General features: G+C 41.8%; 1 protein-coding gene across 4 annotated transcripts in view; it reads left to right on the top strand.

Annotated features, from left to right (window-relative positions):
* LOC126418732 (protease inhibitors-like) overlaps window positions 1-12,908 on the top strand; it is a 64,558-nt gene that overhangs the window by 33,940 nt on the left and 17,710 nt on the right. For 3 of the 4 annotated variants that reach the window (XR_007575891.1, XM_050085645.1, XM_050085643.1), the window contains exon 3: window positions 3,404-3,562. The exons of the other annotated variant lie outside the window; for it this stretch is intronic. Coding sequence is in view for 2 of the 3 variants with exons in the window: in XM_050085645.1 (XP_049941602.1) it covers window positions 3,404-3,562 (159 nt within the window). In the remaining variant the exon portion in view is untranslated. The remainder of the gene's footprint in view (window positions 1-3,403; window positions 3,563-12,908) is intronic. 4 annotated transcript variants of the gene reach the window in all.

Below are 12,908 nucleotides of genomic sequence, written 5' to 3'. Positions count from 1 at the left end.
TATTTAACAAGGAAGTACACAGTTGGCATAAGTTTTTGTGTGGATGCAGCATAAGAATATCTGAATTTCAGCCCGGAAGTAAATTCGCCAACTAAGACATCTGTTAGGGATCTTGTACATTTGTCTGAAGAAATGGAAAAGCACGAAAACTCCCACTTACACAAAAATGCGAAGCGGACAGTTGCGAAAGCTTACACATTATTTCGTTGTTGCCCTACACTTAATTACTCACGTACAAAACAACAAAATTACACAAAACAATTCTTTATTTTGTCAGGTAAGTTATGCATTTTATTATTATTATTATTATTATTATTATTATTATTATTAATGTTGTTATGCTTATTGGCAGTGGCTGTCGTTGTATCAACGTGTTGAGAAGCTCAATTGTTATACAGCAGATGCTATTAATTTCACACTCTCATATTTATCTGAATCTAAAGATTTGTGAACACCCAGAATGTAAATTCACGAGCAACCACTGCACTTTCAGTAGTTCCAGATAGTGACTGCCATAATTCGAGAAATACGAGTACGTAGCCGACACCTCGTCGGACGCACAGTAATACTGGAGGGCAGCATCCACGTAACAAATAGCTTAACGATCAAGTAACGAATAAAGTCGTTTAAGCACCTGATCAAGTTCTCACCATATTTAACTGGCAGGATAAGAAATCTACTTGAAGTACTCGCTTGGTTTGATAAAGAAACAACGTGAATATACTTGTATTGTCATTGTTACACATTACTCAAACTCCATGTAAAATAAAACCTGCACCCTCGTTTTATATCGAAACAACGAAAAACGCTAATGAACCCCAAGTTAATTTGATGCTTGTGATAAGTGTTTCCAAAACGATGTACGAGAAGTCATCATAAATACGTAGCCAACACCACGCTGCACTTTTCAACGTTATACTTCCAACGGCAATGGCAGAGCTTCTACATTACAGTCAGCCACATACACGGCACTCAGAAACAGTCTGAAAAGCTTTTGAGCTCGTTGGAGGGCAGGTTGTGCTGAGTAATAAGTGTTAAGAAAAACATTCGATACTTTTCGTCGATTACGAGTTAATTAGAATTGAATTTAGCAAATGAGGCTATTGCCTGCGCAGATTCAAGCGGCCTGCCAGAGATGGTGCCGTTGAAGGTGCTCTTTGCTTGGTTTCGTACAGTTGAACAAGAGAGCGATAAAAAACATTGGACGTTGGGTGGCAATAATGATCAAAGCCGAAACAAAGGCTGGGCAGTCACGTGTATTACCATCTACGATCTCAGAATGACTGACACTAATTGTCTCTGGCGGGCAGCTTGACTTGCAAGCGCTACAGACTGACTGGCTAACTTCAGTGCTAATCAACTCGGAAACGTGGCAACGTATCGAAGTTTTTGTTAACAATTATTACTCAGCACAACCCACCATGCAAGATCCTTACAAGGTTTTCAAGTTGTTTCTGACGACCCTGTGTGTTAACAGTTTGTTGAGTTAGTGGTATATACACTAAAATGCAAAGAAAACCTGAAGTGATGCTGGCTAAATCACTTTGCCTGCATCAGTTGGTAATGTGAACAGAAAAGTACTGTCATGATACAATGGGATACATAAAGGTCTTCGAAGGGAAAGGTGAAGAAAAAGAATACTAAATATTGGAAAAAAAGATGGTGAAGGACATAAGCAAAAAACTGATTTACCATAACTGTAAAAATCATTTTACACTTACAAATACGGAAGATATGTGAGTCAAGTTTGAATTTCAATACTGATGTTGGGTTTGGAAGAGAGCCACCGTTTAACCAAAGCTGCAGGTTATTTGTCAAACTACTTTCGGGATTTGACATCTAATACAGAGATGACTAGCTGATGAGAAAAGCTGGGATCTATCCCGATGTAAAAATTTATACGTCAAAATTTCGGTCTGAGTGAAGGTGGCTCTTTTAAAATATGTGAGAGTCTCTAAGCACCATGATTAAAAAACTTCGATGATCTGCTTTCTTGCCCAGGAAGTTAAGAAATGGTGGAAAGAAAATGTCACACGAAAAGCGCAAACAGAACAGGTGCTATGACTCATAGTCGGCCTTTCTGCGGAAAGAGAGATATACTTAGAACATGTTATAAATAAAATGGAGGCGAAGCATAAATAAAGTAAAGACAATGAGTACATGATATGTATCACGGAGACTATTTACACGTTTAAGACCAAATCTGGTGTAACATCGAGGAATAAAATGCTGTTTAAGAAGAAAGGCTATATATGTTTCTGTAGGAAATAACTGAAACAAAAACCTATTGGAGTTATAAATAATATGTTATGCAACATACAGGTACATTACTTTAAAACGTTGGCAATAAAGATGAATGGTGTTTATGAAACTGTTCATGTCCAGCGTATCGTCGTTGGATGCGAAATGTAGACTGTGAGGAAACCAGAGATGGTGGAACTAGTAGCATTTGAATCATGATGGTATAAAATAATTTTAAACATAAAATTGACAGAGAATATGCGAAGTAAAGAGACAGTTAAAGCAACTGATGAGATCAGTAGCATATGGAGCACGTTAGCAGAAAGGTTGTGACGGATGTGTCCAGCGCTTCGAAAAAGTTAATTCTGGTACAGAATCCAACAGTAGGGAGGAAATGTTACAAGAAAAGTAAAGGTTAAAATATGTGAAAGACTTTATGGTAATAATAGGCTAATAAAGCATATACCGATGGAAAACAACTCTGATCCACTTTGAAGACTGGTAACAATAAAACTTTTTGGTCACTAATTTTAGAATACGATAAGAAGGCATGCTTTAACTCATGATTCTTAAACAGCCACCATATTGTGTCAGAACTTCTGAAACTATGTTAGGTGAAACGGTGGTTAGCACGGTAGAATCATATTCGGAAGGTATACAGTTTTTCTCACTTCATTTTTCAATGACATCCCTTTATTGATGAAGGCAAGTGATACTATACTTTGTTTTGAAAATAACACAGTTGATTTTCCTCATTTTCTCTCAGTCCGAATAGTGGTCCGACAGTACAAACCACATCATTGAAGGAGCACTAACTGTAATCTTCCTTTGTTTAGATCACACCTTGAACGTAGGCAGTTTTGCATAACCAGCTTTTCTGAATATATGTAATGAACAGAACCATCTGCTAAAACTGTCTGCCTTCCTTGGAATCGCACATTGAACCCTGACTTTCAGAGTGTTACCACATACATTATCCTAGTTTTCTATTTCTTCCTTCCTTTTCACATTGGCGAGTTCTGTATTCCATCTATCCAACAAGTGTCTACACAGTAAGTGCAGTACAAATGCAACCAATAACGGGGAACCAATGTATCTTTATTGTTTTATTGCGATCTTGGCTAAGAACTTTTTCTTCTCCTCTCAATGCATCTTTGTCCAGCTTCGACACCCAGTGACACAGCCACCAGAGTGAGGCGGTCTGAGAGACAGTGCACTCCCAACACGACGTTCAAGAAGGACTGCAACACATGCTACTGCAACAGCGACGGGACAGCGGCTCTATGCACCGCCAAGGGCTGTCTGTCACGCTCCACAAGGGGTGAGTCTCTTTCACTGTACACTATGTGAACACTGTGAAAGTCTTTTGGGAGTCTGATGAGTCTAACGCAAGACTGCCCTTGACCTGCATGTTCCCTATTTTGTCTGATGATGAAAGTATTTTCCAGAATATAATCGTAGACATTCTATTTTTATCCGTTCCTTACAAATTCGTCTTTCTTTTCTTGTTTCCATATCATAGTGTACATACTGCCTTCCAAATTCTACAAATGAGTAAACGCCTTGCGTAGTAGAGGCCATAGCCTCCTGCTCAGATTCCACCTCCCATGATCCGTCAATGTCAATGAAAAAGGCAGTAACCCAAGACTGCACAAGGAGATTCAAGCAACACAACACTCGCCGTCACCTTGTCTGTTGCTAGCCCAGCACCAGAAAGTATTCAATAAACTCGAGACGATTTACACTGAAGAGCCGAAGAAAATGGTACACCTGCCTAATATCGTATAGGGCCTCTGGAAGCACGCAGAAGTGCCGCCACATGACGTAGCATGGACTCCAATAACGTCTGAAGTAGTGCTGGAGGGAACTGACACAATGAATCCAGCAGGGCTGTCCATAAATTCGTAAGAGTACGAGGGGGTGGAGATCTCTTCTGAACAGCACGTTGCAAGACATCCCAGACACGCTCTATAATGTTCATGTCTGGTGAGTTTGGTGGCCAGCAGAAGTGTTGACATTCAGAAGAGTGTTCCTGGAACCACTCTGTACCAATTCTGGACTTGTGGGATGTCGAATTGTTCCGCTGGAATTTCCCAAATCCGTCGGAATGATGATGATGATGATGATGAGCGTTTGGCGTCATTGGCCGGGAGGCCCCTCGCGGGGCAGGTCCGGCCGCCATATCGCAGGTCTTATTACATTCGGCGCCACATTGGGCGACCTGCACGCCGGATGGGGATGAAATGATGATGAACACAACACAACACCCAGTCCCTGAGCGGAGAAAATCTCCGACCCAGCCGGGAATCGAACCCGGGCCCAGAGGACGGCAATCCGTCACGCTGACCACTCAGCTACTGGGTCGGAATGAAAAACGGACATGAATGGATGCAGGTGATCAGACAGGATGCTTACGTGTCACCTGTCAGAGCCGTAACTAGACGTATCAAGGGTCCCATATCACTCCAACTGTACTCGCCCAACACCTTTACAGAGCCTCCAACAGCATGCACAGTCCCTTGCTGACATGCAGGATCCATAGATTCATGACGTTGTCTCCATACGATCCATCCGCTAGATACAGTTTGAAACGAGACTCGTCCTACCAGGCAACATGTTTGCAGTCATCAACAGTCCAATGTCGGAGTTGACGAGCCCAGGCGAGGCGTAAAGCTTTGTGTCGTACAGTCATCAAGCGTACACCAGTGGGCTTTCGGCTCCGAAAGCCCATATCGATGATGTTTCGTTGAATAGTTCGCACGTTGACACTTTTTGATGAGGCAGCATTGAAATCTGAAGCAATTTGCAGAAGGGTTGCACTTCTGTCACAAAGAACGATTCTCATCAGTCGTCGTTGGTTCCGTTCTTGTAGGATCTTTTTCTGGCCGCAGCGATGTCGGAGATTTGATGTTTTGCCGGCTTCATGATATTCACGGTACAATCGTGAAATGGTCGTACCTCGATGATGCTTTATCTGATCTTTCGTGCGCCAACTATAACACCACTTTCAAACTCACTTAAAATCTTGATAACCTGCCACTGTAGCAGCAGTAATCGGTCTAACAACTGCGGCAGACGCTTGTCTTATATAGGCGTTACCGACCGCAGCGCCGTATTCTGCGTGTTCAAGTATCTCCGTATTTGAATACGGATACCTGAACCAGTTTCTTTGGCGCTTCAGTGTACAATGCTAACTGACAAGTTTGAAAGAAGGATTGCAGGGTACAGGACTGCTGAGGTGGAAGCACTGAGTCTAATATGAGGACACACAGAATTAGTACTTAGTTGTTTATTAAAAAAAAAAAAGTGAAGCAATCCATCACGAGTAACAGCATAAACACATTCTGATTTCTAACAGCAGTTTTACAAAGGAATGTCATTAAAGCGTTCCGGCCTCACTAGCCTCAAAGCCAAAGGTCAGCAAAACAAATAACCTTACACCAATGACAGCAATTTCAATTTCAGTTTGGTTACTAAAACCCGTCAAAAGTTGACAGGACTGAAACTTCAACAGCATGAAAATTTAAGTTTAAATATTTGATTTTAATTTTTAACAAGTTAGCCAAAAACATTTAAATACTCCTTCAGATTTACTGCAATACCAAGGACTTACTGGTTATATCTTAGTTAGGGAATTTACAAACGGTCAAAATGTATTACTCAGTTGTTGAGCTTGTCTGGTCACAAACAGCGTTCGTCGCTTAGTTAATTTGCCCACGCGACCGAACGCCATAGGCCGTTCAGCTAGACCACAAAAAGCTTGATCTAAAACACAGGAAACGATACTAGCACAAGGCTCAACTTCAAAGCTACCACGAAAGCCATGCTTTACTATATAAGACAAGTAACTGATGTCTTGACACTATTACCAAACATATACACTGAACCGCCAAAGAAACTGGTATAGGCACGTGTATTGAAATGCAGAGATATGTAAACTGACAGAATACGGCTGGTGCAGTTGTTAGATCGGTTACTGCTGCTACAGCGGCAGGTTTTCAAGATTTAAGTGAGTCTGAAAGTGGTGCTGCAGTCGGCACAGGAGCGGTGGGACACAGCATCTCCGAGATAGTGACCAAGTGGGATTTTTCCCCTTACGGCCATTTTACGAGGATACCGTGATTCTCAGGAATCCACTAGAACATCAAATCTCTGACATCGTTGCTGCCGGAAAAAAGATCCTGCAAGAACGGTACCAACGACGACTGAAGAAAATTGTTCAACGTGCACACCATTCCACAAATTGCTGCAGATTTTAATGGTGGGCCATCAACAAGTCTAAGAATGTGAACCATTCAACGAAACATCATCAATATGGGCTTTCGGAGCCGAAAGTCCTCTCGTGTACCCTTGACTAGTGCATGACACAAAGTTTTACGCCTCTCCTGGGTTCTTCAACACCGAAATTGGATTGTTGATGACTGGAAACATGTTGCCTCGTTGGATGAATCTCGTTTCAAACCGAATCTAGTGAATGTACGTGTTCGGATATGGAGACAAACTCAAGAATCCGTGGACCTTGCATGTCAGCAGGGGACTGTACAAGTCGGTGGAGGATCAGTAATGGTGTGGTGCGTATGCAGTTGGAGTGATACGGGACCCCTGATACGTCTGTTGATAAACTCTGCTGATTTTATCAACAGACTGTGGGCTCTCGATTTAAGTAGTTCGCATCTTCTAGTGAGTTCTGATGTAGTTTCCCTTTTCACAGAAGTACTTCTTGCGGATTCCTTGATTCTAATTGGTCAACAGTTTGAATCGGACATCACTGCTTTGTTTGGACATGTTCTTTCCCCAACATACTTTATGTTTAACCAGAAACATTTTGAACAGTCTGACGCCCTGGGCAGCCCTCTCTCTCCTCTGATGGCTAACCTTTTTATGCAAAATTTTGAGGAGAGAGCACTTGAATCAGCGGTTTGTAAACCAACTGTTTTTTGGTGATACATCGATGATACTTTCATAGTGTAGCCCCACGGAGAAGAAAAGCTAATGGAGTTTTTTCATCATCTTAACTCCATCCATGAAAATATTCGATTTGCTATGGAACTAGAGTAAGATGGCTGCCTTCCATTCCCGGATGTTTTGGTTAAACGGAAGAGCGACGGCTCGGTGGGACATTCTGTCTATCGTAAGCCCACTCACACTGATCTGTACTTGCATTCTTCAAGTTGCCATCACCCATGCCACACCATGAGTGTACACAGGGCACATACGGTGTCGGGTGCAGAGAATTTGCCTAAGGAACTTACACATTTGAAGAAGGTGCTCACAGACAATGGATACTCTATCCGTCAAATTAACAGGGCCTTCTCAACTAGAGCCAGGAACTGGGAAGTGGATAAAGAGGAGAACGCCCTAGCCAAGTCCCTAGCTATTCTTCCCTTCGTTGAAAATAGCTCCTTCAAGATAGCGAGGATTCTTAATAATTTTCATGTCAAAGTGGTTTTTCGTCCATCTTCTAAGATTTCGGATTTTCTGGGATCGGCGAAAGATGATTTGTTACTGCGGAAGGAGGGAATTTACAAAATACCGTCTCAGTGTGGTATGACCTATATAGGACAGACAACGTGTACAGTGGAAGAGCGTTGTACAGACCATCAACGTTGCACTTGCCTACTGCAACCCTGTATGTCTGGACTTGCAGAACATTGTATTTCTAACGGACATTCAATGGAGTACGACGAAACTTCGATTTTGGCCACAGCAACAACATTTTGGGACTCCATTGTCAAAGAATCCGTTCAAATACGCATTGTGGGAAAACTAATGAACCGTGACAGTGGTGACCAATTGAATAACGCACGGAATCCCGTCTTCTTCGGAATTTGCTCGAGACAAAGACGTCAGAAGACTTCGATAGCTGCAGCCAGCGACCGTACCGACGCCAGCTGAGTATTGCAGTTCCATCAGGGAGGGCGCTGTTGCTGGCGGTGTGGCTGTTCTGTCTCTGCAACTGCAACGCATGCGCGGCAGTACTATCAGTGCACTATATAAGACGGAGCAGATAACGTCTTCGTTCCCCCCCTCCACAGAGCCCCCTTTTTTCTCTCCCCTCCTTCTCCCAGAGCGGAATTTTCTCCTTCCCCTCCCTGAGACCCTGCACCCCCATCCTAGCCTCCTTCCCTCCCACATCCCTCCCTACCTGACCCTCTCCGGCGCGCCCCCTGCCATCTCCCCTCCCTGTCTTCCCCTCCCTCCCTTCTTCTGTTCATCCTTGTCTCCTTGCGCCTGGCAATTCCTCCGTTTTGATCATCGTCAGTGTGCCACGTCAGTGTTGTGTTTAGTGCTGCTTCTCCTGTGTGTCGAGAGGTGTGATTTTAATTCTGTGCTGGCCTTGTACATAGTGTTACTGTCGGTGTTTTTTTATGTGCTACGCCATCCGTCGATACTTTTATGCTCTGGTCATACTGTGCCCTGCGTTCTTTATTTGTCCCAGTGAGTGGTTTTTTGTGTGCTACTTTTTTACAGTTTTTTATCTCCATTTTACAGTAACCCCTTTTTTGTATATTGTCTTCCATGATTTACCCCCCCCCCCACTTTTTATATCTATGTTCACCATGTTTTCTCCTTTGTTATTTTTAACTGTCTTCTATTGTTTGTTCTATGTCTTTCGGCTGAAGAGCAGAGCATATGCTGCTGCCAGCCCACCCCGATGGGGAACTGAAATACAGTCTCTTCTTCGGTTATCAACCCACAGGTTGGTTGGCAGCAGCACGCCATTCCGTTCTTTTGTCAACTTTCTTCTTCATATCTGCATAGGTCTGGCACCCGATGTCATTTATTACTTGTTGAATGTAGCTTAATCTAGGTCGTCCTCGGCGAGTTCTTCCTTCAATGATTCCTTCTAATATTCTCTTAATGAAATTGTTATGCCGTAAAATGTGACCTATGAAGGTTATTCTTCTTTTCTGTATATTTCGCCAAAGAGATCTGTTTTCTTTCACTCTTCTGAGGACATCTTCGTTTGTAGCCTTGTCTCGCCAGCTGATTTTTTCCATTCTCCGGTAGCACCACATTTCGAATGCCTCTAATCTTCTCTTTTCTTCTTTTCCACTAGTCCAAGTTTCACATCCGTAAAGGGCTGTACTCCACACATAGGTTTTCATGACTCTCTTTCTTACGTCTAAACTAACATTTCTACTCGTCAGTAAGTTTCTTTTTCCATTGAATGCTATTTTGGCAAGTTGTATTCTGTTTTTAATGTCACTTTTGCTCCTTCCATCTGCTGTTATTTTGCTACCTAAGTAGTTAAATTCTGTAACCTGCCCTAGTTTCTCTCCCTTTATTGTTATTCGTATGGGTTCATTGTAGTTCAGGGCGCCACTCACCATCACTTTAGTCTTTTTCTTATTTATTTTCATTCCATACTGTTCTTTTAAGGTGTTTTCCATTTCATTGAGTGCGGCTTCTAAATCTTCTTTCCTTTCTGTAATTATGGCGATATCATCTGCATATCGCAACATATCTATTTTCATTCCGTTAAGTTTTATTCCTACTTCAATATTCTCTCTTATTTTGTCTATTGCTTCTTGGATATATGCGTTGAAAATTACTGGAGATAGTGGGCATCCCTGTCTCACTCCTTTCCTTATTCTTGCTGTTTCTTCTTTGTTTTCCTTCTTAACTAAGGCTGTTTCATTTTGGTATATTTTAAAGATTATCCTTCTATCATTATATTTCAGACCAGCCTTCTTCAGAATTCTAAACATTTCTGGCCATACAACATTGTCAAATGCCTTTTCGAGGTCTACGAAGGCTATAAATACTTGTTTGTTTTTGGAAATTTGTTTCTCAATTATTAGTCTTAAAGATAAGATTGCTTCCCTCGTCCCTACACCGCTTCTAAAACCGAATTGGTCTTCACTTAGAGTGCTATTCAATTGGTTTTCAACTCTTTTCAAAATTATTCTTATTAGAATTTTTGATGCGTGTGAAAGAAGACTGAGTGTTCGATGGTTTTCACAGTCCATAGTAGATGCTTTCTTAGGTATGGGGAATATGATGCATTTCTGATAGTCTTCAGGAACTTCACCTGTTTTGTATATTTTCTGTATGAGTTGCAGTAATGTAGCTTTCATTTTGTCTCCTGATTTCTTAATTAGTTCAGAAGGTATATCATCAACACCTGCCGCTTTCTTATCTGGTAGTTCTTTTAGTGCTTTTTCAAATTCATCTTTCAGAATTGTGTCCCCTAGTTCTTCTTTCTCTACTTCTTCGCTTAATTCTATCATATTATCTGTTAGAGGGTCTCCTTGATATAGCTCTTCAATGTATTCTTGCCATCTCTTCAGCGTGTCATATCCAAATAGTACCTTGCCCTCTTTGTTCTTTATAGTTCCTGAAGATTTTACTTTCCGTTTAGCAAAGTTTTGTTTTATTGTTCTGTAGGCCAAGTCAGTTTTTCCTTTAACCATGTTTTCCTCCACCTCTTTACAAATGCTGTTGAGGTAATTTTCTTTTGCTTTCCTAGATTCTCTGTTTATTTGGTTTCTAAGCTTTCTATATTTGTTTTCGCTTTGCTCGTCAGAGGCATTTTTGTATAGTCTTCTTTCTTCCATTAGACAAATTATTTCAGGTGTTATCCACTCTTTCCTGTTTACAGGTTTGGCTTTCCCAATAAATTCTTCTGCTGCTTTATGTATGCCTTCTTTGATTTGTTTCCACTCCTCGTTAGTACTCCCGGGAATAATGTTTGATGCCATCTCATCAGTTTTCCGTGCATAAGGGATCACTAGTTCTTCAGACTTTAGGTTATCTCTGTTCCATACTTTGTTCGTTTTTCTCTCTAATCGCTTGAGTTTGAGTAAGCATTTCATCATTACAAGGTTGTGATCACTATTAATATCCGCAGACGGGTAGCTTCTGCAATCCTTGATTTGGTTTTTAAAACGCGATTTTACTAATATATAGTCGATTTGGTGTCTTCTAGTATCTCCTGGGGCTTTCCACGTGTACCTTCTTCTTTTATGGTGGTTGAAAAGGGAGTTCGCTATGACCAACTTGTTTTTGGCACAAAATTCAATTAGCCGGCTTCCTCTTTCGTTTCTATCTCCTAGACCATATTTCCCTACAATTCCGTCAACTTTCTCTTCTCCAACACTAGCGTTCCAATCTCCCATTATAATTAAGTTCTCTTCACCTTTAACATAATTTATAACTTTGTTGATGTCTTCATACACTGTTTCTATTACATCGTCTTCTTCTGCCGATGTCGGCATATAGACTTGTACTATTACCGTGTTCTTTGGTTTGGTTCCAATTTTGACTAGTATTATCCTAGAGTTAAATTGCACATATCCTGTGACTAGATTCCCGAGTTTTCCTTTTAGAATTATTCCAACTCCACCGATTCCAGTTGTTCCTTGGTTAGTACCTGTATGAATGATACGATAATTTCCTGATCTGAAGTCTCCTGGTTCAGGCCATCGCATCTCAGATATTCCTATTATGTCTGTTCCCATTCTGTCCATCTCTAGTTTGAGGTTCTCTAATTTCCCGCATTGGAGGGGTGTTCTTACATTCCATGTTGCTATTTTTAGTGTATTCTTCAACTTTGCCTGACCTTCCATTGTCCCCACCCGGAGATCCGATTGGGGGACTATTACTCCGGATTTATGTTTAACAGAAGATTCTGGCATGGTGCGCTACTGATTCTTGGGATATCTTGAGTGATCTTTAATGGAGTGGTTTCCCGTTGCCTTCTCCATCCTATGCCGTTGACTGTGAAGTTCTTCCGCCTTTAGGAGCAATTTCTCACTCCAAGGACAAGAGAGTGCCCTGCCTCTATCCGCTCATCCGCTCTCTTTGAGACCGTTGGCACTTGATAGGGGGCGTTTCCTTATCCCGGGAAACACTCGGTCGTCAGAGCCTCGTTAGCAATAACAGGGTGTACCGTGCAGCAATCCTTAGCTGCAACTCGGGTAGGTGAGGTTGACATTTGTACAGGAGAGGCTGTTAGAGTCGCTTCACTGTACCTTACACCCCTGAAATACAGTAAAGACTTTTTTTTTTTTAACTTTACTGTATTTTTTTTTTGAAATACAGTAAAGTTAAAAAAAAGTCTTCGTCAGGCCTCGTTAGGCTCACCTGAAGAGGCTAACAGTTGTCCAGCCAAAATATCACGCAATGAAGTTTACGGCGACCGGCAGCAAGCCCGAAAACTTTTAGAACGGAGCTGGGAATCATTGCGGAGCCGAGCAAATACAATTTACAGATACACTGCCACCTATCAACAGTAGAGTTAAGGCAGACCAAGCACAACCATATGTACTTCTTCGATTTCCGATTGCAAATTGTCCCACACGGATAAGCTGCTTCACCATTCACCCCTACTCATTAAGATAGGGAATTTTAGAAAAAACTGCACAGGTAAGAACGGGGAATATACAGCTGCTATCAGAGGGTGGGGATAAGCACGTGGTAATGACGGCAGATGAACTCTATAGCACTGTCAGAGGGAAAGGATTGGACTGTACCCGATCTGGGTAAACCTGACGGGCATGAACACATGCGAAATTCGGTTGTTCCTATGCAAAACAAACAGCCATGTTTGTTTGCGTGACATCCTGGAGTCTGAACATCCAACAAGCAGCGCTACACTGAATCTACTCAGTGTACAGCCACGTAGTGGTCGTAGTGAGTTGCTATAAGCAGTAGACTCACAG

This window comes from Schistocerca serialis, chromosome 9, assembly GCF_023864345.2.
Source record: "Schistocerca serialis cubense isolate TAMUIC-IGC-003099 chromosome 9, iqSchSeri2.2, whole genome shotgun sequence".
NCBI classification, from domain to species: Eukaryota; Metazoa; Arthropoda; class Insecta; order Orthoptera; family Acrididae; genus Schistocerca; species Schistocerca serialis.
The sequence above is the reverse complement of the archived record's forward strand: the minus strand, read 5'-3'. Positions and strand labels throughout refer to the sequence as shown.